The sequence below is a fragment of the Ranitomeya imitator genome, chromosome 3, assembly GCF_032444005.1.
Source record: "Ranitomeya imitator isolate aRanImi1 chromosome 3, aRanImi1.pri, whole genome shotgun sequence".
Taxonomy (NCBI): Eukaryota; Metazoa; Chordata; class Amphibia; order Anura; family Dendrobatidae; genus Ranitomeya; species Ranitomeya imitator.
Window position 1 is genome coordinate 579,655,382 of NC_091284.1, and position 26,097 is coordinate 579,681,478.

Here is a 26,097-nt window from a genome sequence, read left to right on the forward strand (position 1 = left end):
TGTAGTCTGTATCTAAATATGCCGTGATAATGTACTATGGTCTCTGCTACTTGTATCCACAATGGAGGTGATTAAAGTGCTTTGGATGTATGTAAACCTTTATGGGAACAGCTACAAAGCATGATATTGCATTGAAAAAAGCTTTATAACTTAAAAAAACGCTAGAAAAACATTGACCTCTCTGCATGTGCGCACACAAGTGTAATTTAAAGGCAAGTTTAAAAACTGGGATACAAATAAAACTTTAATCATTTGTCACTAGACTAAAGACAACAGGTTTAATGTTGGCACACAAATTCAAACAGAATGTCAAAATGTATTGTACAGGATGAGACCAGCTACCTGCCGCTAACAATGGGCTACTTTACAGCAGGAAGGGGCTCATCATTAAAAAAGTTTAAAAAGTGTCTGTCCAGACAAAGGTGATAAAAAGTCATAGGGAGATAGTCTGTTGTCCTGCATGGAACAGTTGGTCGTACAAAACAGGATTGGTATCAAATTGCTGCTGGAAAACAGTTGGCACGCTTGAGCTGGGAATGTTCTGACTTCAGTACAAATGGGATTCCTTATGCCTCAAGAGTCTGGAGCGACTGGCACAGTCTGTGGCACTTCGAATCACCTCCATCCACCTGTAATGGCAAAATAAACATTTAACATGCAGTAATACCAAATCAGCAGCAACTCAGAACCAAACTTCGGAACTAAACACAGCAAAGTGTACAAGTTTTGGAGACGATGCTTTGTTACATAAATTGTAAACTAAGCTAAATCAATACCAAAATCTTTCCTGCAGTCAGTGTCAATTAGAAGAGTCCACAGCAGGGAGAAAGAACTAGTACTGGTCCTGCATTTTCCACTATGAGTACTTGTCCTGCTAGTTATATAAAATGCAGAGTTTGTGCATTATAATACTGATACATTTTGAACTATTTTTTTTCAGGTTTTTACATTAACAAAATGTACCCAATAATCTGTAATACTCTATGGATGAGCAATAGGATACCGATAAATTTGGAACAAGTTTTTGGAGGCTTATATAGCAACAAAATGTACCCAATAAGATGTAATACTCTATGGATGAGCAATATAATACCAATACATTTTGTAGAAGATTTTTGAGTGTTATATACCAAGGAAAATGTACTCTAGACTTCAGGATAGTCTATGGGTGATCAATATAATAACAATAAAATCTAACAAGTTTTTTGAGGATTGTATACCAACTAAATGTACCCAAGAACATGTTATACTGTATGGCTAGAAAATGTAACCCAGGAAAATGTTTAAATGTTTTTTTTTATTGTTACATATCACCAAAATGTACCCCAGAACATGGAATATTGTATGGGTAAGAAATGGTAAGAAACAAGCAAAATAATCAAAAGCTTTTTTCTAGTGTTATATACCACAAAAATGTGACCGAATGCACGTAATACTGTATGGATGAGAAATCTAATCCTGAACTATTTTTCTACACTTTTTATAAGTTTTACATACCACCTTTAATGAAATCCATAAAAGAATTCAAGTAAGAAGATCAGGGAGGTGTTGGAGAAGGTGGAACGATGGGGACCACTACCACTTTTAATTATTGGGGATTTGAACAATATTTGTGATGACTTTTGGGATAAAAATAAGAACACCCAGAACAGGTCGGAGGGCCACACTACAACATTTGGTACCTATGTGCGTGAAATAGGCATGATTGATCTATGGAGAGTTAGACATGTTGGGGAAAGAGGGTACTCGTGCTACTCGCCGGCTCATGCTACGCTATCCAGAATTGATATGGCGCTGGGTAACCGCCTGTTAGACACAATGGTGGGGGAGGTGCGTTATCTGCCGAGGGCCCTTTCGGATCACAGTCCAATTGAGGTGGAGGTCAGGTTGTTGGGGACACGGACCGCAAGCGGGAGAGAATGGAAGATCCATCCTAACTGGTTACAGAGTATTGACTTGGAGGGTATAGGGAAGGAGGTGACGGAATTCTTCGCTTTAAATGATGGGAGTACGGATGCTCTAACTGTTTGGGATGCAATGAAAGCGTACCTGAGAGGGCTACTATTTAGAGACATTAGTAGGTGTAAGCGGAAGACAAGGGAGGCAGAGAGAGAGTGGCGGTGGAGGAGCTGAAGGCTGCAGAGGACGAGATGGTAGTGTTGGGGACCTCCGAGGCAGAGAAAAGGTTGAGAACAGCGCAAACTCATATGGAAAAGATTCTGCTGGGAAAAGCTGAAAGGAAGCGGGAGTTTCAAAAGGTGAATTATTTTCAGGAGGGAGAAACAGTGGGACACATGCTATCGGTGGTAGCTTCTGCTCAGCGTAGTACCTCGTATGTACATTCGTTGGTTTCCGATGGGGGGAGCAAGATATCTGAAACACCTGAAATTATAAAGGTCTTTGCAGACTTTTACGCGGACTTATATTCCTCTAGGGTCAATGAGTCAGTCGGAGATACGGAGACTTTCCTGGAGAGTCTGGGTCTCCCGAAATTGAGTGAGGAGGATAGGGTGAGCCTCGATGCCCCTATCACCGAGGAGGAACTGAGTCGGGCGCTGAAGTCTATGGCCAATGGGAAGGCACCTGGAGTTGACGGGTTACCAGCCGAAATCTATAAAAGCTTGGGGGAAGTGTTGATTCCCAGATTAAAGTTAGTACTGGAGGAGGCTGGATGCCAAGGGTATCTCCCAGCATCTATGAGGGAGGCTATTATAGTGGTTATTCCGAAGGAGGACAAGGATCTGGGGAAACCTGAGTCATATCGCCCAATCTCTCTGTTAACCATCGATGTCAAGCTCTTGGCCAGGGTGTTAGCTTCCCGTCTGTCCAGTGTCATTACTAACCTTGTACATCCGGATCAGTCCGGCTTTATGCCTGACAGGTCTACAGCGGTTAATCTGCGGAGGCTGTTTATGAATCTGCAGCTGAAGTCTGACAACTGTGGCCGAAGGGTAATTGCATCCTTGGATGCCCATAAGGCGTTTGACAGTGTGGAGTGGGGATATCTCTGGCGGGTGTTGAAGTGTATGGGTATTGGACCGCAATTTGTGTCGTGGATTCAGCTGCTATATTCATTACCAACAGCTAGAATCAGAGTGAATGGGGAACATTCTCAGCCTATAAAGTTAGCCAGAGGTACGAGGCAGGGATGCCCACTGTCGCCCCTTCTGTTTGCCCTAGCTGTGGAGCCACTGGCCGCCAAGATCCGACAGTCGGATGAGGTCCCTGGGTTCAGATATGGGAGTGTTGAGGAGAAGATTGCGTTATACGCAGACGACATTTTACTGTTCCTGGCGGACCCGGATGACGCCTTGAAAGGGGCCATCGAGATCATTGAAAAATTTGGAGCCTTGTCGGGACTGAGGATAAATTGGGATAAATCGGTCCTCTTTGATGTGGATGGGGTGGAGGAGAGTGGGAGTGAGCAATTGGGAGAGGGGCGGCTTAAGGTGGCATCCCTTTTTAAATACCTGGGAATATGGATCTCGATGCCAGTTACAGAGTTTTTGTATAGGAATTTGACTCCTCTAATGGGCGTGCTTAAGGCAAAAGTAGATGCGTGGAATAAATTACACCTATCGGTGGTGGGTAGGGTTAATCTTATTAAAATGGTTCTGATGCCCAAAATACTCTACGTCCTCCACAACGCGCCAGTTTGGATTCCACGTGGGAAATTCCGGCAGATTAATGCTCTCTTTAGAAGCCTGATAAGGGGGAGACAGTACCCACGTATTAGCTTGGAGACGCTTCAGCGACCCAAGGAAGATGGAGGGTTGGCTTTGCCCAACCCTGAGTTATATTTTCTTGCAGCCCAAAGTCAGCATTTGAAGGGCTGGGCGCGAGAGGCGTCCTCCAATGCGGTACAACACTTGATGGAGGGGGTGACAAACCGACGACCGGTGGTGCAGTGTCTGGAGGATGGCTCCTTGGGCGTATTGGGGAAATTGTATCCAACTATGTTTTTGATACATAAACTATGGACCAGACTGCGACAGATTCAGGGGGTTACAGGACTGACTAAATTTACACCGATATGGCTTAATAATAATTTGGTAGAGTTTGCGGCTCTTGGAGTGCTGACAGAGTGGCAGACCAAAGGAATCCATTTGGTCGCTCAGATAATTCAACAACGAGTGTTAAAGTCCTTTTCGCAGCTGCAGGGGGAGTTTGGATTGAGACCGACTGGGGAGTATCAATATGCCCAGATGAAGCATGCTTTTAAAGCTCAAAACAAGGGCGATGGTATTGAGATCCAAGAGGACATAGTATTGGAATACGTGTGTGGGGAAGGGTCCACAAGGGGAGTCATTTCCACCCTTTATAAGGACCTACTGCATGCATACTTGCTGGATTTCCCTCTAAAAGCGAGAGCTAAGTGGGAAAGAGATTTAGGCCCAATGGAGAATGAAACCTGGGAGTCGGTGTTGGAGTGGGTTCCACGAGTGTCACTAAGCGAGCCGTATAGACTATCGCAGCTGTACATCTTGCACAGAGTCTATAAATCACCGGAAGTGTTACACAGAGCGGGGTTGCGTGCTGACTCTGAATGCCCGAGATGTAGGACTGAAAATGCAGGAATATACCACATGATGTGGACATGTCCAAGACTGGTTGCTTTTTGGCTGGTGGTACTGAGCCGTGTGGAAGGGGCGTATAAATGTAGAGTGCCGAGAGATCCGATGGTGTGCCTACTGGGATATGTGGAAGAAATTAGAGTGGATAACACCTGGAAGATAGCAATAGCTAGGCTATTATATATGGCTAGGAAGGTGATAGCAAGGAATTGGATTAAGGAGGAGCCGCCTACAAGGGGTGAATTCCTGAAATATGTTAAACATGGTCTCAATCTGGAAAAGGGGGTCTACAAAAGACGTGGGAAAACAGAAATGTTTGACAAAATGTGGTCTCCGTGGCTCGAGCTGGGATGAGTAGGTATGGGAAATGGGTGAATGAAGACCTTTTGAAGGGGGGAGATTGCTAGAGGAATAAGCGGTCATAAGTGAGTCAAGCGGCTCAAAGAGCCATCAGTACTGGTAATAAAAGTATAACTGGGAAGGAGCTGTCATGGGAGGGGGAGGATTGGGGGTTGTTGGGATTGTTGGGGGTTTGGAAAATGAAGAAACTTTGTAATATATTGGAAAATGCATAAAATGTAATGTTCATGTTTATTTTCAATAAAAATCTATTTAAATAAAAAAAAAAATCCATAAAAGAAATTTGAAAATATTTTGAAAGTGTAGTTGATGTACTTATACAGTTAAAATGACTTTACAGAAAGTGCAAAGCCAGACAGAAATTATGAGGGTCATCCATAGACCCCTGAAAGGAAACAACTGGCAAGCCTCATTAAAATATAGAATATTATAAACACTTTATGTGCTGCTGTTATCTGTAGGTGTGGAAAAGTGTAGGCTAATCTAGGCTTTGTTCATTTTTATGAGACTGAGCCTGTCTGCATTCTTTGTTGACAGGCGGAAGCATCTGTTATGACCCCCTCCTTGGCCCCACTAAAAATCAGCTCAGACAAGGCGCTGGTGGCAGGGCAACACAACACCTCCAAGGCATAGAGGGACAGCTAATGCAGGTGTCAACTTTTAAAACCCAATATTTGAAAGCGGAATTAGGGATTACGCTGGTTTTGTCAGCCAGGTATTGCTTCACCATCTTTAAAAACTTTTCCCTCCTTGTCAAAAATACCCGGTCATCAGGCCCTGGGCCGATGTCATGAAATTAGCCCACGCCTTTGACAGTGTACCTCTGCTGTGTCTCTCACTGGCCTCTCCTCCTTGGCTGTGCAAGAAAGCTTCCTCTCTGCCGCTAACGTTGTCTTAAGGGAATTTTTTCAACATATTTTCCACAATGACCTGGTATAGCACCATTTTAGAAGACCTCGCACCTCAGGATGAAGTGATGCAAAGCTACTCCTTGTAGCATGGGTCTAGCAAGGTGAACAACCAGTACTCTTTTGTTGCCAAGATGAATGTAACGTGAGGGTCACGGGAAAGGCAGCGGTACATAAAGTCGGCCATATATGCCAAGCTCCATATAGCCAACACTTCCCTGTCTCCACCATGATGTCGACTCTCCATCTCCTCCTCTTCTTCCTCCTCATTCCCATCCACATAGGAGAGATGGGACGAAGGTTGTGTGGCTACAAGCTAGCCACCAGCTCCTGTTCCTCTTCCTCCATGTTTAATTGTGAGCAGCAACTGTTAAAGTAGGCACAGAAGCCTGATAGTGAGCACCGTTGTCAGCGCAACTATCTTTGTGGAGTCCTCAAAGTCTTGGAGAACCAAATGTTCATCCATGCCCACTCTTCAGTTGTTATGTGCTGAGGCTGACCAGTATACCAATGGCGTATTGGAGATGATACTCAACCACTCGCCTCTTCTGCTCACAAAGCCTTGCCAGCATAATAAGTGTGGAGTTCCAGCATGTGGTGACGTCGCACACCAGTCGGTGAGCTGGCACTTGCATGCACTGCTGCAGCACTGCCAGAATGGCGGCAGCTGTAGCTAACTTGTGTAAATGGGCATTGATGCGGCGTACCTTGAGCAGAAGCGCTGAGAAATCTGGGTATGTTTTCAGAAACCACTGAACTACCAAGTTGAGCACATATGCCAAGCATAGTACGTATGTGAGTTTGCCAAGCTTCACAACCACCACCAGGTTAATCTCTTATTCCTTTAAGTAACTCTGCCGCTGTGTGCGGTTTATCTCCAAGACAAATTAGCTTCAGCAGTGGCTGTTGCCTCTTCGCTGAGGCAGCGCTGCAGAACTTTCAGCTTGCAGCTGATGTGCATGACGTGCTCTGAGATACAACATCGGAGATGGAAGATTAGAAGTAGCTGGAAGAAGTGCAGGAGCTGCTGTAGGAGTACCAATCTTTGGTGTCATGAGCACATACGCAATGCAAGGGTGTGACTAGGCCCTGGGCTCCACAATGTTCACCCAGTGTGCCATCAGGGAAATGTGTCCCCGGCCACAAGCACTTGCCCGTGTGTCAGTCATTAAGTGGACAATGCCAGTAAATGCGTTGGTATGGGCACAGGTGATGTTCCTGGACACACGCTGGTACAAGGTGGGGATGCTACACTGGAAGAAAAAGTGGCAGCTGGGGACCGAGTACTGAGGGACGGCAGCCGCTATGAGTCGGCGGAAGTCCTCTGTGTCTACCAGCCTAAATGACATTTCCATGGCAAGCAGCCTGGAAAAGTGCCCATTTAGCATTTGGGACTATGGGTGAGTGGCTGAGAACTTTCTTTTTCTTTCCAAGGCCTGGGGTAGAGACAGCTGTATGCTGGGATGGGACAAGGATTTGAAAGTTCCAGATGATGGCAAATCCGAATGTGCAAGGATAGGTGCAGGGCAGGAGGCATCTGCGCCAGCGTTTTGGACAGGGGATTGGGAAGCACAGGTAAAGAGGCAGAGATGTTACCCGATGGCACCAATTGAGGACCCAGGCATTCGGACCACCAAGTCGGTTGCTTAGAAGACATGTGCCTGATCATGCTGGTGATGGTTACATTCTTAATGGTCATGCCCCTGCTAATCTTTGCATGGCACAGGTTGCAAATGGAAAATTTTGTTACTTTCAGAACTCTCTTTAAAAAAGTCCCAGACTGGGGAACTCCTAACTCTTTGAAGGGAAAATTCAGGAGTGTCAGTGCTCTGCGGAACAGACGCCCACCTTTTCACTCTGGTCACCCCACTGCCTGGTCCTGTGAAGCCGATCTCTCCCTCTAAGCACTGCTGGCCTTGTTCTGCATGCCAGCTTCCCAGGTTGAGTCTGGTCCTCCTGACTTCCTGACCTAACAACAAGACTTAGCGGTAACTGTCTCATCATCATCTTCCTCCTTATCCCAAATTTGCCGTTCCCCACCATCAAGTTCTTGTGGTCGTGGCTGCTCTAAGGTTTGTGCATCACTAAACAGCATGTCCTCCTGTCTTTGCATTAATTTCTTTACAACACCTGTGATCACTTACTATATAAATCAACTAGCTGAAGAGCCCGGCGTTGCCTGGGCATAGTAAATATCTGTGGTTAGTTATAGCACCTCACTTCTCTTATTTTCCCATCACGCCTCTCATTTTCCCAATCACATCTTTCATTTTCCCCCTCACACCTCTCATTTTCTCCCTCACACCTCTCATTTTCTCCCTCACTCCTTTCATTCCCCCCTAACACTTGTCATTTCAACCTCACATCTGTCATTGTCTGATCACTCCACTATTTTTCCTCACTTCTCTCATTTTGCACTCACACCTTTTCATTTTCACCTCACACCTCTCATTTTCACCTCATCGCCTCAGTATATACATGTTTGTCATCTCCCTTATATATAGTATACATCTGTATGTCATCTCCTGTATATAGTATATACCTGTATGTCATCTCCTGTATATAGTATATACCTGTATGTCATCTCCCCTGTATATAGTATATACCTGCTGTGTGTCATCTCCCCTATATATAGTATATACCTGAATGTCATCTCCTTCTATATATAGTATATACCTGTATGTCATCTCCTCCTGTATATAGTATATACCTGTGTGTCATCTCCCCTGTATATAGTATATATCTGAGTGTCATCTCCTCCTGCATATAGTATATACCTGCATGTCATCTTCTATATATAGCATATACCTGTATGTCATCTCCTCCTGTATATAGTATATACCTGTGTGTCATCTCCCCTGTATACAGTATATATGAGTGTCATCTCCTCCTGCATATAGTATATACCTGCATGTCATCTTCTATATATAGCATATACCTGTATGTCATCTCCTCCTGTATATAGTATATACCTGTATGTCATCTCCTCCTGTATATATATGTACCTATATGTCATCTCCTCCTCTATATAGTATATACCTGTGTGTCATCTTTCCTGTATATAGTATATATCTGTGTGTCATCTCCCCTGTATATAGTATATACCTGTGTGTCATCTCCTCCTGTATTAGACCTCGTTCACACGTTATTTGCTCAGTATTTTTACCTCAGTATTTGTAAGCTAAATTGGCAGCCAGATAAATCCCCAGCCAACAGGAAGCCCTCCCCCTGGCAGTATATATTAGCTCACACATACACATAATAGACAGGTCATGTGACTGACAGCTGCAGTATTTCCTATATGGTGCAATTGTTGTAGTTTGTCTGCTTATTAATCAGATTTTTATTTTTGAAGGATAATACCAGACTTGTGTGTGTTTTAGGGTGAGTTTCGTTTGTCAAGTTGTGAGTGTTGAGTTGCGTGTGGCGACATGCATGTAGCGACTTTTGTGAGATGAGTTTTGTGTAGCAACATGCGTGTAGCAACTTTTTGTGTGTCGAGTTACATGTGACAGGTTAGTGTAGCAAGTTGTGTGCAGCAAGTTTTGCGCATGGCGAGTTTTGCGCGTTGCGAGTATTATGTGTGGTGCCTTTTGAGTATGTGCAAGTTTTGTGTGAGGCAACTTTTGCATGTGTTGCAACTTTTGTGCATGTGGCAATTTTTCCGCGTGTGCAAGTTTTGCGTGTGGCGAGTTTTTCATGAGAATTTTGCACTTGTGGCGAGTTTTGCAAGAGTCTAGTTTTTGCATGTGGCGAGTTCTGCGCGTGGCGAGTTTTGAGTGGCGACTTTTGTGTTTTGACTTTTATGTGGCGAGGTTGGTGTATTTGTGGTGAAATGTGTGCTGAGGGTAATATGTGTTCAAGCACGTGGTAGTGTGTGGCGCATTTTGTGTGTGTTCATATCCCCGTGTGTGGTGAGTATCCCATGTCGAGGCCCCACCTTAGCAACTGTACGGTATATACTCTTTGGCGCCATCGCTCTCATTCTTTAAGTCCCCCTTGTTCACATCTGGCAGCTGTCAATTTGCCTCCTACACTTTTCCTTTCATTTTTTCCCATTATGTAGATAGGGGCAAAATTTTTTGGTGAATTGGAAAGCGCGGGGTTAAAATTTCACCTCACAACATAGCCTATGACGCTCTCGGGGTCCAGACGTGTGACTGTGCAAAATTTTGTTGCTGTAGCTGCGACGCTTCCAACACTTTTCCTTTCACTTTTTCCCCATTATGTAGATAGGGGCAAAATTGTTTGGTGAATTGGAACGCGCGGGGTTAAAATTTCACCTCACAACGAAGCCTATGACGCTCTCAGGGTCCCGACGTGTGACTGTGCAAAATTTTGTTTCTGTAGCTGCGACGCCTCCAACACTTTTCCTTTCACTTTTTTCCCCATTATGTAGATAGGGGCAAAATTGTTTGGTGAATTGGAAAGCGCGGGGTTAATATTTCACCTCACAACAGCTCTCGGGGTCCAGACGTGTGACTGTGCAAAATTTTGTTTCTGTAGCTGCGACGCCTCCAACACTTTTCCTTTCACTTTTTTCCCCATTATGTAGATAGGGGCAAAATGGTTTGGTGAATTGGAAAGCGCGGGGTTAATATTTCACCTCACAACATAGCCTATGACGCTCTCGGGGTCCAGACGTGTGACTGTGCAAAATTTTGTGGCTGTAGCTGCAACGGTGCAGATGCCAATCCCGGACATACACACATACACACACACACATTCAGCTTTATATAGTAGATGGTGGGGAACCTTAGGCCCCTGGGCCATTTATGGCCCTTGATGACCATTTATCCAGCCCCCGGGCAGATTCTCAGGGACCGCAGTGTTTTGGCAGGGAGTTGTTTTTGGAGTGCCACCAGCTCATTTATTTCTTTTTGCTCTGTTAGCACACATATGCAGTGTTTATTAGAAGCGCAAGTTGAGCGCGAAAAGGCTGTCGTTCGGTGCAGTTTCCACTTGAAAGCCTCCCTGCCTCTGTTTTACATGTATCCAAAATAAAAGGACATTGTTTGTGGGACGGTGAGTGCCATGCTCTCTTTTTGCACATGGTGAATTAGGACATATGCTTGATTTTCTGGTGATCGGCACCCATGTCCCAGGAGTTTTAACAAGCCTCGTGTCCTTGAAGTTGCACATAGTTGCAGTTTATCTACCTTTTTTCTACATTTATCTTTCATCTGTCTTCCTCTATAACCACTTGACTCTTCATCAATGTTTGGCGTCACTATGTATATGCTATCTTTCTATTGAACTGAGCCATTATGAGGACATCAACAGTGCCTTCAACCTGCTAGAGCACTAAGCACTTTAGCTCTCCTCTATTATTCTCTAACTCAATAGAGAAGGACAGTAGGTACAGCCGCCGACGAGTGTGGGCACCAATCTCGTCATCATAGGGTGCCAACCCCCGCAGTCAGGTAGGCAATCAGAGCTCAGGGACAGGTCGGTAATATCTATAGATATTGTTCCAGCACTGTGTCTCTGTTTATTTGGACACACAGATCAATCATCAATCCACCTAGACCATACTAAATTGATATACAGATATAAGCATATCTTGCATATATCCTCTAAGTCCCACCTACCTAGTGTTTCTCCACTTCCCTGCCTTGATCAGGGCCTAATAGGGCTAGCAGGGTGAGCTGTCAACGAGCATGGGCGCCATTGCATAGGTATATAGGGTTCCAACCTCCGCTGGTAGGGAGGCTCAGTGTTTTACAGGGTCAGGCACCTCCCTGTGGTGTTTATATTTTTCAATCTCTGGTGATGGTGTTTTTTCTCACGTTGTATTTGACATTTTATTGATGTGAAATAAAAGTTATATTTTAACTCTAGAAAGTTTAGAGTATTACGGTGAGCTAGTACCCAGCTCACGGTTCTGGAGACACGTACCTGTAAATTAGGCAGGCTTTCATCACTACAGAAATGCCAAACATGTGGATACTAAATGTTGTTTAGGTACACTGTGGCTCAGAAGGGAGGGGGGCATTTGGATTTGGGAGCGGAGAATTTGCTGAATTTCTTTTGGGGGCGAGGAATCATTTTGCTTTTCCAGAGCCTTTGTTGTACTTTGAGTAACGTGGAATCTGTGGATTGATTGGAAGCTTTTGTTGGGAACATTGTACATAACATGTGGGATCACATTTATCCGGCGCTCTAAGCTGAGCATTTACTTTGGGGTTTCTAAATCTCCGAGTAACGATAAATGTGCGCCAAGCCTTACTACGATCTGTGGGAGCCAGAATGAAAAAAAAAAAATTCAACAGCAGGTGAAGAATTATTTTTATTTATTTTTAAGGCTACGTTCACATTAGCGTTGCGCGCCGGCGACGCAACGGCGACGCACCAAAAACGCGCGCAAAAACGCTGCATTTTGCGACGCGTGCGTCGTTTTTTGACGAAAATCGGACGCACGAAAAATGCAACTTGTTGCATTTTCGTGCGTCCGACGCTAGCGTAGAAAACGACGCACATGTCGAAAAACGCAAACAAAAAAACGCACGCGTCCCCTATGTTAAACATAGGGGCGCGTCGCCGCTGCGTCGCCGACGCAACAGCGACGCACATTAGCGTAACGCTAATGTAAACATAGCCTTACACCATTCCTTGTGCGGTATAAGTGATTAGCTGACTGCAACAAGCTTTCCTACATCCATGATCTTTTTGTTACTACCAAACTTTCCTTCCTCGCCATCACCGAAACCTGGCTCACCCCTTCTGACACAGCCTCTCCTGCTGTACTTTCGTGTGGTGGCTTCCACCTTTCTCACACCCCCGCCCCAGCAGCAAACATGGCGGAGGAGTTGGTTTTCTCCTGTCAGATACCTGCTCCTTCACCCCAATCCCACTGCCACCCTCTGTTACCCTCCCTTCCTTTGAGGTGCACTCTGTGCGCATCTACTCCCCCTCCAACCTCCAACTGGCTGTCATCTACCGCCCCCCAGGGCCAGCCACCACCTTCTTTGACCACTTTACCACCTGGCTACTTCATTTCCTTTCTGCGGACATCCCTACTATCATCATGGGTGACTTCAACATCCCCATTGACACTTCCCTTTCAGCTGCCACTAAACTTCTATCTCTCACTTCCTCCTTCGGCGTCACTCAATGGTCTTCTACAGCCACCCACAAAGATGGCCACACACTGGACCTCATCTTCACCCGCCTCTGCTCCCTATCTAACCTCTCTAACTCACCTCTTCCTCTCTCTGACTACAACCTTCTCACATTCTCTTCCCTCTCCACTCCATGTCTACAATCCCCACCCCACAAACTTTCACACCCTCGCAGAAATCTTAAACACCTTGACCTACACTCATTCTCTGAATCCCTTCTCCCTCTCACAGATATAAGTTCCTTACACAATGCGGATGACGCTGCCGCTCTATATAACATCACAATAGCTGTAGCTTTGGAATCTGCTGCCCCACTTACACATACCAAAGCTCAAATCAACAGACAGCCCTGGCACACCAGCCTGACCAAAGAACTGAGGGGAGCTTCCAGGGCTGCTGAGCGCAGATGGAAAAGATCCCACTCCAATGAGCACTTCATCGCATTCAAACAGTCCCTCACTACTTTCAAGACCACACTCGCCACAGCTAAACAAACCTACTTCTCATCTCTCATATCCTCCCTGTCTCACAACCCTAAACAGTTATTCAACACCTTCAATTCTCTCCTCCGACCCCAGCACCTCCTCCCTCCCCACTCATCTCAGCTGAAGACTTTGCCTCATTTTTCAAGCAGAAGATTGATAACATTAGAGACAGTTTTGGTCAACAACCCCTAGAGTCCTTCCTCCCGACTTCCCAGCCTTCCACCTCCAAAACCAACTTCTCCACCATTACAGAAGATCGACTCTCCACTCTACTCTCAAGATCACATCTCACCACTTGTGCACTTGACCCGATCCCATCCCACTTCATCCCAAACCTCACCAGTCTTCATCCCAACCCTAACCCATCTCTTCAACCTATCACTAACAACTGGTGTTTTCCTCTCAAGCTTTAAACATGCCTCCATCACACCTCTCTTGACCCATCCTCTGTATCTAGCTATCGCCCTATATCACTCTCTATGCCTCCAAGCTACTGGAACACGTCTACCTTGAACTGTTCTCTCATCTCTCTTCTTACTCCCTCTTCGACCGCTTACAATCTGGCTTCCGGTCACACTACTCCACTGAAACTGCCCTAACTAAGGTCACAAATGACCTCTTAACTGCCAAGAGCAAGCGACACTACTCTGTCCTCCTCCTCCTGGACCTGTCGGCTACCTTTGACACAGTGGACCATTCCCTATTATTACAGAGCCTCTCATTCCTTGGCATCACAGACTTGGCCCTATTCTGGATCTCATCATACCTAACAGACCGGACATTCAGCGTCTCCCACTCACACACCACCTCCTCACCTCGCCCCCTATCTGTCGGAGTCCCACAAGGTTCAGTCCTAGGGCCTCTGCTCTTCTCCATTTACACCTTTGGCCTGGGACAGCTCATAGAATCTCATGGCTTTCAGTATAATCTCTATGCTGATGACCCACAGATCTACATCTCTGGACCAGCTATCACCTCCCTACTAACCAGAATCCCTCAATATCTGTCCACTATTTCATCCTTCTTCTCCGCTAGATTTCTGAAACTTAACATGGACAAAACAGAATTCATCATCTTTTTTCAGCTGTGGTATCAACTGAATAGCCGGAGGCAATCGCGTGCTCACAGATGCTGTGCGTGCAAAATCGTCATGACGGACCGAGTATGTCATAGGTTGGGAAGTACTTCCCAGCCATAATGTACTGGGTATGTCTAAGGTCGGGAAGAGGTTAGGAGGATAAAAACTGATGGGAGTGCGTCTTTAAGCATGGTCTAAAAATACCGGAACACTCAACTGGGTTTATTTAATCGGAGAAAACATGGTAAGGCTATGTGCACACGTTCAGGAATTCATGCAGAAAATTCCTGTGGAAATCCGGACATTTCTGCCAGATTTCCGAATGAAATCCGCATGTGTTTTTTTGCGCGTTTTTTGCACGGTTTTGACGCGGTTTCTGCACTTTTTTCCCCAGACACTTCCCAATGCATTAGACAGTGGGAAAACCGCGAAAAAACTGCAAAAATAATGAGCAGGTTCATTATTTTTCCGCAATGCGTTTTTCATGCGGAAAAACGCACATCATGTGCACAGAAATTGCGGATTTCATTAAAAATGATAGGATGCTTAATGTATGCAGATTATTTGCGGTTTTATAGCGTTTTTATAGCGCAAAAACCGCAAATAATCTGCAACGTGTGCACATAGCCTAAGAGGTTCTACGTACAAGCAAGATGCTCAACAGTTACTATTTTAGGGTAAAATAGGTCTCCACATTCTGGGACAATCTTCTATATTGATGAGTTAACCCTAGAAGAGGCCAGCCATATAAGATCGGTGGTGTCTAATGTTTATTTAACCACAACAAGTGGTCTCTGAGAAGCTAGAAGGCTGAAAGATTATGTAACCATCAACTCGTGCGAGACCATTTTTTTTAAAAGTAAGTTTGTGATAGAAAACTGATGTGTGAGCTAAGGAGCTGATCCTCACTAAAGTTCCTGTGACTGAGTGCACTAAATCACATGCAGCCATGGATAAAACAATTATCAGAAAAATCAGAGGAATGGAATGATGAGCTCTACAAAAAAATCTAAATGTGATTTTCAAGTGTTCATAAAGTTAAACTGTGTATTCCCTTACGGAGCAGCAGGAATTACAAAAGTATTGGGCCCCCTAGTGAAAAAGCTGTGTGTAGTATACTGCAGGGATTACGGTAATCGCTCATAAATTTAAGTCTTAACCCCTTCATGACCCAGCCTATTTTGACCTTAAAGACCTGGCCGTTTTTTGCAATTCTGACCAGTGTCCCTTTATGAGGTTAAAACTCAGGAACGCTTCAATGGATCCTAGCGGTTCTGAGATTGTTTTTTCGTGACATATTGGGCTTCATGTTAGTGGTAAATTTAGGTCAATAAATTCTGTGTTTATTTGTGATAAAAACTGAAATTTGGCGAAAATTTTGAAAATTTCGCAATTTTCACATTTTGAATTTTTATTCTGTTAAACCAGAGAGTTATGTGACACAAAATAGTTAATAAATAACATTTCCCACATGTCTACTTTACATCAGCACAATTTTGGAAACAATTTTTTTTTGCTAGGAAGTTATAAGGGTTAAAATTTGACCAGCGATTTCTCATTTTTACAACAAAATTTACAAACCATTTTTTTTAGGGACCACCTCACATTTGAAGTCAGTTTGAGGGGTCTATATGGCTGAAAATACCCAAAAGTGACACCATTCTAAAAACTGCACCCCTCAAGGTGCACAAAACCACATTCAAGAAGTCTATTAACCCTTCAGGTGCTTCACAGCAGCAGAAGCAACATGGAAGGAAAAAATGAACATTTAACTTTTTAGTCACAAAAATGATCTTTCAGCAACAATTTTTTTATATTCCCAATGGTAAAAGGAGAAACTGAACCACGAAAGTTGTTGTCCAATTTGTCCTGAGTACGCTGATACCTCATATGTGGGGGTAAACCACTGTTTGGGTGCACGGCAGGGCTTGGAAGGGAAGGAGCGCCATTTGACTTTTTGAATGAAAAATTGGCTGCACTCTTTAGCGGACACCATGTCACATTTGCCTAAAAATTGGAGCTCCCCCACAAGTGACCCCATTTTGGAAACTGGACCCCCCAAGGAACTTATCTAGATGCCTAGTGAGCACTTTGAACCCCCAGGTGCTTCACAAATTGATCCGTAAATATGAAAAAGTAATTTTTTTTTCACAAAAAATTTCTTTTCGCCTCAATTTTTTCATTTTCACATGGGCAATAGGATAAAATGGATCCTAAAATTTGTTGGGCAATTTCTCCCGAGTACGCCGATACCTCATATGTGGGGGTAAACCACTGTTTGGGCACACGGCAGGGCTCGGAAGGGAAGGCGCGCCTTTTGACTTTTTGAATGGAAAATTGGCTCCAATTGTTAGTGGACACCATGTCGCGTTTGGAGAGCCCCTGTGTGCCTATGCATTGGAGCTCCCCCACAAGTGACCCCATTTTGGAAACTAGACCCCCCAAGGAACTTATCTAGATGCATACTGAGCACTTTAAACCCCCAGGTGCTTCACAGAAGTATATAACGCAGAGCCATGAAAATAAAAAATAATTTTTCTTTCCTCAAAAATGATTTTTTAGCCTGGAATTTCCTATTTTGCCAACGGTAATAGGAGAAATTGGACCATAAATGTTGTTGTCCAGTTTGTCCTGAGTACGCAGATACCCCATATGTGGGGGTAAACCACTGTTTGGGTGCACGGCAGGGCTCGGAAGGGAAGGCACGCCACTTGGCTTTTTAAATGGAAAATTAGCTCCAATCATTAGCAGACACCATGTCGCGTTTGGAGAGCCCCTGTGTGCCTAAACATTGGAGATCCCCCACAAATGACCCCATTTTGGAAACTAGACCCCCAAAGGAACAAATCTAGATGTGTGGTGAGCACTTTGAACCCTCAAGTGCTTCACAGAAGTTTATAACGCAGAGCCATGAAAATAAAAAAAAACATTTCTTTTCTCAAAAATGATTTTTTAGCCCGCAATTTTTTATTTTCCCAAGGGTAACAGGAGAAATTTGACCCCAAAAGTTGTTGTCCAGTTTCTCCTGAGTACGCTGATACCCCATATGTGGGGGTAAACCACTGTTTGGGCACATGCTGGGGCTCGTAAGTGAAGTAGTGACGTTTTGAAATGCAGACTTTGATGGAATGCTCTGCGGGTGTCACGTTGCGTTTGCAGAGCCCCTGATGTGGCTAAACAGTAGAAACCCCCCACAAGTGACCCCATTTTGGAAACTACACACCGAAAGGAACTTATCTAGATGTGAGGTGAGCACTTTCAACCCCCAAGTGCTTCACAGAAGTTTATAACGCAGAGCCGTGAAAATAATAAATACGTTTTCTTTCCTCCAAAATAATTTTTAGCCCAGAATATTTTATTTTCCCAAGGGTTACAGGAGAAATTGGAACCCAAAAGTTGTTGTCCTGTTTCTCCTGAGTACGCTGATACCCCATGTGTTGGGGTAAACCACTGTTTGGGCACACGTCGGGGCTCAGAAGGGAAGTAGTGACGTTTTGAAATGCAGACTTTGATGGAATGGTCTGCGGGCGTCACGTTGCGTTTGCAGAGCCCCTGGTGTGCCTAAACAGTAGAAACCCCCCACAAGTGACCCCATTTTGTAAACTAGACCCCCCAAGGAACTTATCTAGATATGTGGTGAGCACTTTGAACCCCCAAGTGCTTCACAGACGTTTACAACGCAGAGCCGTGAAAATAAAAAATCATTTTTCTTTCCTCAAAAATAATGTTTTAGCAAGCAATTTTTTATTTTCTCAAGGGTAACAGGAGAAATTGGACCCCAGTAATTGTTGCGCAGTTTGTCCTGAGTATGCTGGTACCCCATATGTGGGGGTAAACCACTGTTTGGGCACACGTCGGGGATCGGAAGGGAGGGAGCACCATTTGACTTTTTGAATAAAAGATTGGCTGGAATCAATGGTGGTGCCATGTTGCGTTTGGAGACCCCCTGATGTGCCGAAACAGTGGAAACCCCTCAATTCTAACTCCAACACTAACCCCAACACACCCGTAACCCTTATACCAACTGTAGCCGTAACCCTAACCACAACCCTAACCCCAACACACCCCTAACCCTAACCACAACCCTAATTCCAACCCAACCCTAACCCTAAGGCTATGTGCCCACGTTGCGGATTCGTGTGAGATTTTTCAGCACCATTTTTTAAAAATCCGTGGGTAAAAGGCACTGTGTTTTACCTGCGGATTTACCGCGGATTTCCAGTGCTTTTTGTGCGGATTTCACCTGCGGATTCCTATTGAGGAACAGGTGTAAAACGCTGCGGAATCCGCACAAAGAATTGACATGCTGCGGAAAATACAACGCAGCGTTTCCGCGCGGTATTTTCCGCACCATGGGCACAGCAGATTTGGTTTTCCATATGTTTACATGGTACTGTAAACCTGATGGAACACTGCTGCGGATCCGCAGCGGCCAAATCCGCACCGTGTGCACATAGCCTACTTCTAAAGGTATGTGCACAAGCTGCGGAAAACGCTGCGGATCCGCAGCAGTTTCCCATGAGTTTACATTTCAATGCAAACCTATGGGAAACAAAAATCGCTGTACACATGCTGCAGAAAAACTGCACGGAAACGCAGCGGTTTACATTCCGCAGCATGTCACTTCTTTCTGCAGATTACGCAGCGGTTTTACAACTGCTCCAAAAGAAAATCGCAGTTGTAAAACCGCAGTGAAATGCGCAGAAAAACCGCGGTAAATCCGCGATAAATCCACAGCGGTTTAGCACTCCGGATTTATCAAATCCGCTGCGGAAAAATCCGCAGAGGACCAGAATACGTGTGCACATACCGTACCCTAACCCTAACCCTAGTTCTAACTCCAACTCCAACCTTAGTGGGAAAAAAAAAATAAATTCTTTATTTTATTATTGTCCCTACCTATGGGGGTGACAAAGGGGAAGGGGTCATTTACTGTTTTTTTTTATTTTGATCACTGTGATAAAACCTATCACAGTGATCAAAATTCACATTGGAACGAATCTGTAGGTAAGTATAAGGGGGGGGGGATCAGGGCACGGGGTGGGGGGCGTCGGAGCACGGGGAGGGTGTGGATCGGAGCATGGGGGGGTGGATCGTAACACGGGGGGTTGGATCGGTGTGCGGGGGGGTGGATCGGAGTGCAGGGGGGGTGGATTGGAGCATGGGGGTGGGATTGGAGCACGGGGGGAGCGGACAAGAGGACGGGAGAGCGGAGCACAGGACGGAGGGGAGCGGACCACAGATCGGAGGGCTGGGGGGCGATCGGTGGGGTGGGGGCACATCAGTGTTTCCAGCCATGGCCGATGATATTGCAGCATCGGCCATGGCTGGATTGTAATATTTCACCAGTTTTTTAGGTGAAATATTACAAATCGCTCTGATTGGCAGTTTCACTTTCAACAGCCAATCAGAGTGATCGTAGCCACAGGGGGGTGAAGCCACCCCCCCTGGGCTAAAGTACAACTCCTCCTGTCCCTGCAGGCCAGGTGAAATTACAGTTAACCCTTTCACCCGGCCTGCAGGAGCCCAATCCGGCCATGACGCATATGCTGCGTCACAGGTCGGATTGGCACGGGTTTTCATGACGCATACGGTGCGTCAAAGGTCGGGAAGGGGTTAAGTGATGTGTTCCTTTTTGGTGTAGGCGTGCCTTCAGCTTTTTAACCCCTTAGTGACAGAGCCAATTTGGTACTTAATAACCGAGATAATTTATACAATTCTGACCACTGTCAATTTATGAGGTTTTAACTCTGGAATGCTTTAACGGATCCCGCTGATTCTGTGAATGTTTTTTCGTGACATATTGTACTTCATGTTAGAGGTAACATTTCTTCAATATTACATGCAATTATTTATGAAAAAAACGGAAACATGGCAAATTTTTAAAATTTTGCAATTTTCCAACCTTGAATTTTTATGCCCTTAAATCAGAGAGATATGTCACACAAAATAGTTAATAAATAACATTTCCCACATGTCTACTTTACATCAGCACAATTTTGGAAACATTTTTTTATGTTAGTAAGTTATAAGGGTTAAAAGTTGACCAGCGATTTCTCATTTTACAACAAAATTTACAAAACCATTTTTTTTTAGGGACCATCTCACACATTTAAAGTCACTTTGAGGGGTGTACATGACAGAAAATACCCAAACTTGACACCATTCTAAAAACTACACCCCTCAAGGTGCTCAAAACCACATTCAAGAAGTTTATTGACCCTTGACGTGCTTCACAGCAACTGAAACAATGTGGAAGGAAAAAATTAACATTTATCTTTTTTTGCAAACATTTTACTTCAGAACCAATTTATTTTATTTTCACAAATGTAAAAAGAGAAAATGAACCACAAAATGTGTTGTGCAAATTCTCCTGAATACGCCGATACCCCATGTGTGGGGGTAAACCACTGTTTGGGCGCATGGCAGGGCTTGGAAGAGAAGGAGCCCCATTTGACTTTTTCAATGCAGAGTTGGCTGGAATTGATCGGACGCCATGTCGCGTTTGGAGAGCCCCTGATGTGCCTAAACAGTGGAAACCCCCCCACAAGTGACCTCATTTTGGAAGCTAGACCCTTTAAGGAACTTGTCTAGATGTGTGGTGAGCACTTTAAATCCCCAGGTGCTTCAAAGAAGTTTATAACGTAGAGCCGAGGAAATAAAAATAAAAAAAAAAATCGCATTTTTTCTACAAAAATGATCTTTTCGCCCCCAAATTTTTATTTTCACAAGGGTAACAGGAGAAATCAGACCCCAAAAGTTGTTGTGCAATTTGTCCTGAGTATGCCAATGCCCCACATGTGGGGGTAAACCACAGTTTGGCTGCAAGGCAGAGCTTGGAAGAGAAGGAGTTCCGTTTGGCTTTTTCAATGCAGAATTGGCTGGAATTGAGATCGGATGCCATGTTGCGTTTGGAGAGCCCCTGATGTGCCTAAACAGTGGAAACCCCCCACAAGTGACCCCATTTTGGAAACTAAACCCATTAAGGAACTTATCTAGATGTGTGGTGAGCACTTTGAACCCCCAAGTGCTTCACAGAAATTTAGAACGTAGAGCCGTGAAAATAAAAAATCCTTTTTTTCCCCTCAAAAATGATTTTTTAGTTTGCAATTTATTATTTTCTCAAAAGTAACAAAAGAAATTGGACCCCAAAATTTGTTGCCCAGTTTGTCCTGAGTACGCTGATACCCCATATGTGGGGGGGACAACTGTTTGGGCACACATCGGGGCTCGGAAGGGAAGTAGTGACGTTTTAAAATGCAGACTTTGATGGAATGGTCTGCGGGCGTCATGTTGCATTTGCAGAGCTCCTGATGTACCTAAACAGTAGAAACCCCCCACAAGTGACCCTATTTTGGAAACTAGACCCCCAAAGGAACTTATCTAGATATGTGGTGAGCATTTTGAACGACCAAGTGCTTCACAGAAGTTTGACGCAGAGCCATGAAAATAAAAAATCATTTTTCCCCACAAAAATCATTTTTTAGCCCCATTTTTTTTTTATTTTCGCAAGGGTAACAGGAGAAACTGGACCCCAAAAGTTGTTGTCCAATCAGTCCTGAGTATGCTGATACCCCATTTGTGGGGGTAAACCACTCTTTGGGCGCACGGCAGAGCTCAGAAGGGAGGGAGCACCAATTGACTTTTTGAACACAAAATTGGCTGTCGCGTTTGGAGACCCCCTGATGTACCTAAACAGTGGAAACCCCCCAATTCTAACTCCAACTGTAACCCCAACACACCCCTAACGCTAATCCCAACCCAATCCATAAACCTAATCAAAACCCTAACCCCAAAACACCCCTAACCCTAAATCCCAACCCTAACCATAACCCTAATCACAACCCTAACACCAAAACACCCCTAACCCTAATCCCAACCCTAATCAAATCCCTAAGCCCAACACACCCCAAATCATAATCTCAACCCTAACCCCAACCTTAACCCTAATACCAATCCTAATCCCAACCCTAACCCTAATCCCAACTCTAACCCTAACTTTGGCCCTACCCCTAACTTTAGCCCCAACCCTAGCCCTAACTCTAGCCCCAAACCCTAACCCTAACTTTAGCCCCAACCCTAGCCCTAACTCTAGCCCCAACCCTAACCCTAATTGGAAAATAGAAATACATGCCGGCACATCAGGGCGGGCGCACTGCGCATGCGCCCGCCATTTTCTTCCTGGAGGAAGAAGCCGGCGGCCAGGAGGGGATGCAGGAGGACCCAGGGACACCGGTAAGTATGACAGGGTCCCCGTATCCCCCTATTTCTCTGTCCTCACATCAGAGGACAGAGAATGACATGCCGCTTTTTTTCTTTTTGCGGTCGCCGGTAAACGGTTAATTACCGGTGATCGCAAAACAGGGGTCGGTAAAAACTGACCCCGATCATGTTCTTCGGGGTCTCGGCTACCCCCGGCAGCCGAGACCCCAAAGATCTGCTGGCGCACTTCCCGTAAAAGATGGCGGCGCCCATCGGGAGCCACAAGGAGCATCGGGGGAGATGGGTGAGTATCGGGGACCCCATTTCTCTGTCCTCTGATGTGCGATCACATCGGAGGACAGAGAAATTAAATGGGAAATCGCAGCGTTTTTTTTTTGCGCCCGCCGGTAAACGGTTATTTACCGGCGATCGCAACCCGGGAGTCGGTAAAAACCAACCCGAATCATGTTCTCTGGGGTCTCGGCTACCCCCGGCAACCGAGACCCCAGATAAATTCCGACTCTGGGGGCGCTATATGTTATGAAGGCAATCCAGTAACACAGTGTGCCAGTAATCAGAGCACATACAGTGATTTGACAAAAACCCAAAAACAATAGAACGAGCTCTGAGACGTGGAATCTCTGTAGACCGCAATACCTGAACCTATCCTACACACAACTAAAGGCAGCTGTGGATTGCGCCTGACACTACCTATGCAACTCGGCACAGCCTGAGGAACTGACTAGCCTGAAGATAGAAATACAAGCCTGACTTGCCTCAGAGAAATACCCCAAAGGAAAAGGCAGCCCCCCACATATAATGACTGTTAGCAAGATGAAAAGACAAAACGTAGGGATGAAATAGATTCAGCAAAGTGAGGCCCGATATTCTAGATAGAGCGAGGATAGCAAAGAGAACTTTGCAGTCTACAAAAAACCCTAAAGCAAAAAACCACGCAAAGGGGGCAAAAAGACCCACCGTGCCGAACTAACGGCACGGCGGTACACCCTTTGCGTCTCAGAGCTTCCAGCAAAAACGAATAGACAAGCTGGACAGAAAAAACAGCAACAAAAGCAAAGAAGCACTTATCTAAGCAGAGCAGCAGGCCACAGGAAAGATCCAGAAGCTCAGATCCAACACTGGAACATTGACAAGGAGCAAGGAAGACAGAATCAGGTGGAGTTAAATAACAAGGCAGCCAACGAGCTCACCAGAACACCTGAGGGAGGAAGCCCAGAAGCTGCAGTACCACTTGTGACCACAGGAGTGAATTCAGCCACAGAATTCACAACAGCTATACTCTTTTTCCACAGCGCCATTAATTAACGGCACTGTGGTTTAAGTACCCTTAACTGCCGCCGTTAAAAGGCGTATTGGCGGTCGTTAAGGGGTTAAACAGCACCTTATATTCTATGGCTCATTTTAAAGGTCCTACTTTGGTCCAAATTGCAGTCACCAATTCTAAAGAATGGGCGCTCTTTTAAAACAGACAGCATAGGGATGTCATCCATGTTACATGTGCGAGCTATCCTTTTGAAAAGTGAGCACATTTTTGTCTGGGTGCATGCATGTTTGAAAACCGAACGTGTGAAAAGGCCTGACAAAAAAAGGGGTTTTTGGTACTCACTGTAAAAATCTCTTTCTTGGAGCCTTCATTGGGGGACACAGGTAACCATGGGTGTAAGCTGCTGTCGCTAGGAGGCTGACACTATGCAAAAAAAAGGAAAATAGCTCCTCTTTCGCAGGATACACCCACCGACAGGCACCAAGTACCTCAGTTAGTGTTAAAGCAGTAGGAGAAGCAACCAAAAACTGAACATATGTATCGACCAATAACGAATGGCGCACAGGCCCAATGATGGCACAAACAATTAGGGAGGGTGCTGTGTCCCCCAATGAAGGCTCCAAGAAAGATTTTACGGTGAGTACCAAAAATCCCTCTTTCTTTATCGCTTCATTGGGGGACCCAGGTAACCATGGGATGTCCCAAAGCAGTCCCTAGGGTGGGGAAACAGGAAAGATGCAAAGAAAAAGACAGACTCAGGTCAGCCGTTGCATAACCGCCACTTGTAGCACCTTCCTTCCCAGGCCTGCAACAGACGAGGCATCGTTATGAACCCTGTAAAAGCGACCAGGTCACGGCCTTACAATCTGGAAAGCCAAAGCCTGGTAAAAAACAGTCCAGGAAACCCCAAAGTCGAGCGAAGTGAGCCTTCATCCCCAGAGGAGGTTGAACATCCTGAATGCGGTATGCCTCCATTATTGCAGAACGAATCCAATAGCAATAGTGAACGGAGAAGCTGGGAGTCCTTTACAGCGACCTTCAGAGATGACGAACAGGGCATCAGATTGACGAAAGGGATCAGTGCTTGGAAAGTAGACTCGGATAGCTCTGATGGGATCCATCTTGTGGAGGGACTTCTCCAGGGGGATGGACCAGACAGAGACACAGAGAGAGAAGGACAATGTCTTCATTAATGTGAAATGAAAAGACCACCTTAGATAGGAAGAAAGGAAAAGGCCTGAGAACTACCTTGTCCTGATGTAGAATCAGGAACAAGGAATGGCAGGACAATGCCGCTCACTCGGGAACTCTCCTGATGGACTAAGAAGACCACTTTCCATAACAGGCGAGAAAACGTGATGTCTTGAATGGGCTCAGCTGGAGGATGCCAAAGACTAGGATAAAATCCCATGGATCTATCAGAAGACAAAAAGGAGCTGCCAGGTGGGCGACTCCTTGAAGAAAGGTCTTTACCTGGGAAAGAGAAGCTAAATTTCGATGGAAAATAATTGACAGAACGACAGACAAGAGTCACGACCCACTTATAGAAGACCAAGAATGGAAGGAAGAGAACAGGACATAGGGACCAAACCCTTGTCCTCACACACTCCAGAAGAAAGCCTTTTAGTATCTGTAGTAGATAAGCAAGGATGCTGGTTTTCTGGCCCTAAACATGGTCTGAGTGACCTGATGAAAAAAAAAAACAACCTCCCTCAGGACTACGGCCTAAACGGCCATGCTCTTAAACTCAGACTGTGAACTCTGGTGGAAGAGGGTGCTATGAGAGAGGATCTGGATGGCCTGGAAGCTTCCAGGGGGCATCCTTGAGTATGTTCACCAGGCACTTCTTGGCCAGTTGAGCTATCAGGATTACAGGGATCCCTTCTGCCTTAAACCCTTTCACGACTCTCGGGTCAAAGGGAGAGGCGGAAAAAAATAAGGCAGTTGGAATTGTGACCACGATATTACTCGAGCCCTGTAACAGATGGCTAGCGGATCCCGGGACCTGGCAATGAACCCAGAAACCTTGTGGTTCACCTGAGCCGCCATGACGACGTCCGGGGAGCCCCATTTCTGCATATCTG

General features: G+C 45.2%; 1 protein-coding gene across 4 annotated transcripts in view; it reads right to left on the reverse strand.

The window, feature by feature from the left end:
- Nucleotides 1-226: 226 nt before the first annotated feature.
- Nucleotides 227-26,097, reverse strand: part of FARP1 (FERM, ARH/RhoGEF and pleckstrin domain protein 1) — a 323,139-nt gene continuing 297,268 nt past the window's right edge. For all 4 annotated transcript variants that reach the window (XM_069758006.1, XM_069758005.1, XM_069758004.1 and 1 more), the window contains exon 27: nucleotides 227-629. In XM_069758006.1, the coding sequence (XP_069614107.1) occupies nucleotides 548-629 (82 nt within the window). In that variant the 3' untranslated portion in view covers nucleotides 227-547. The remainder of the gene's footprint in view (nucleotides 630-26,097) is intronic.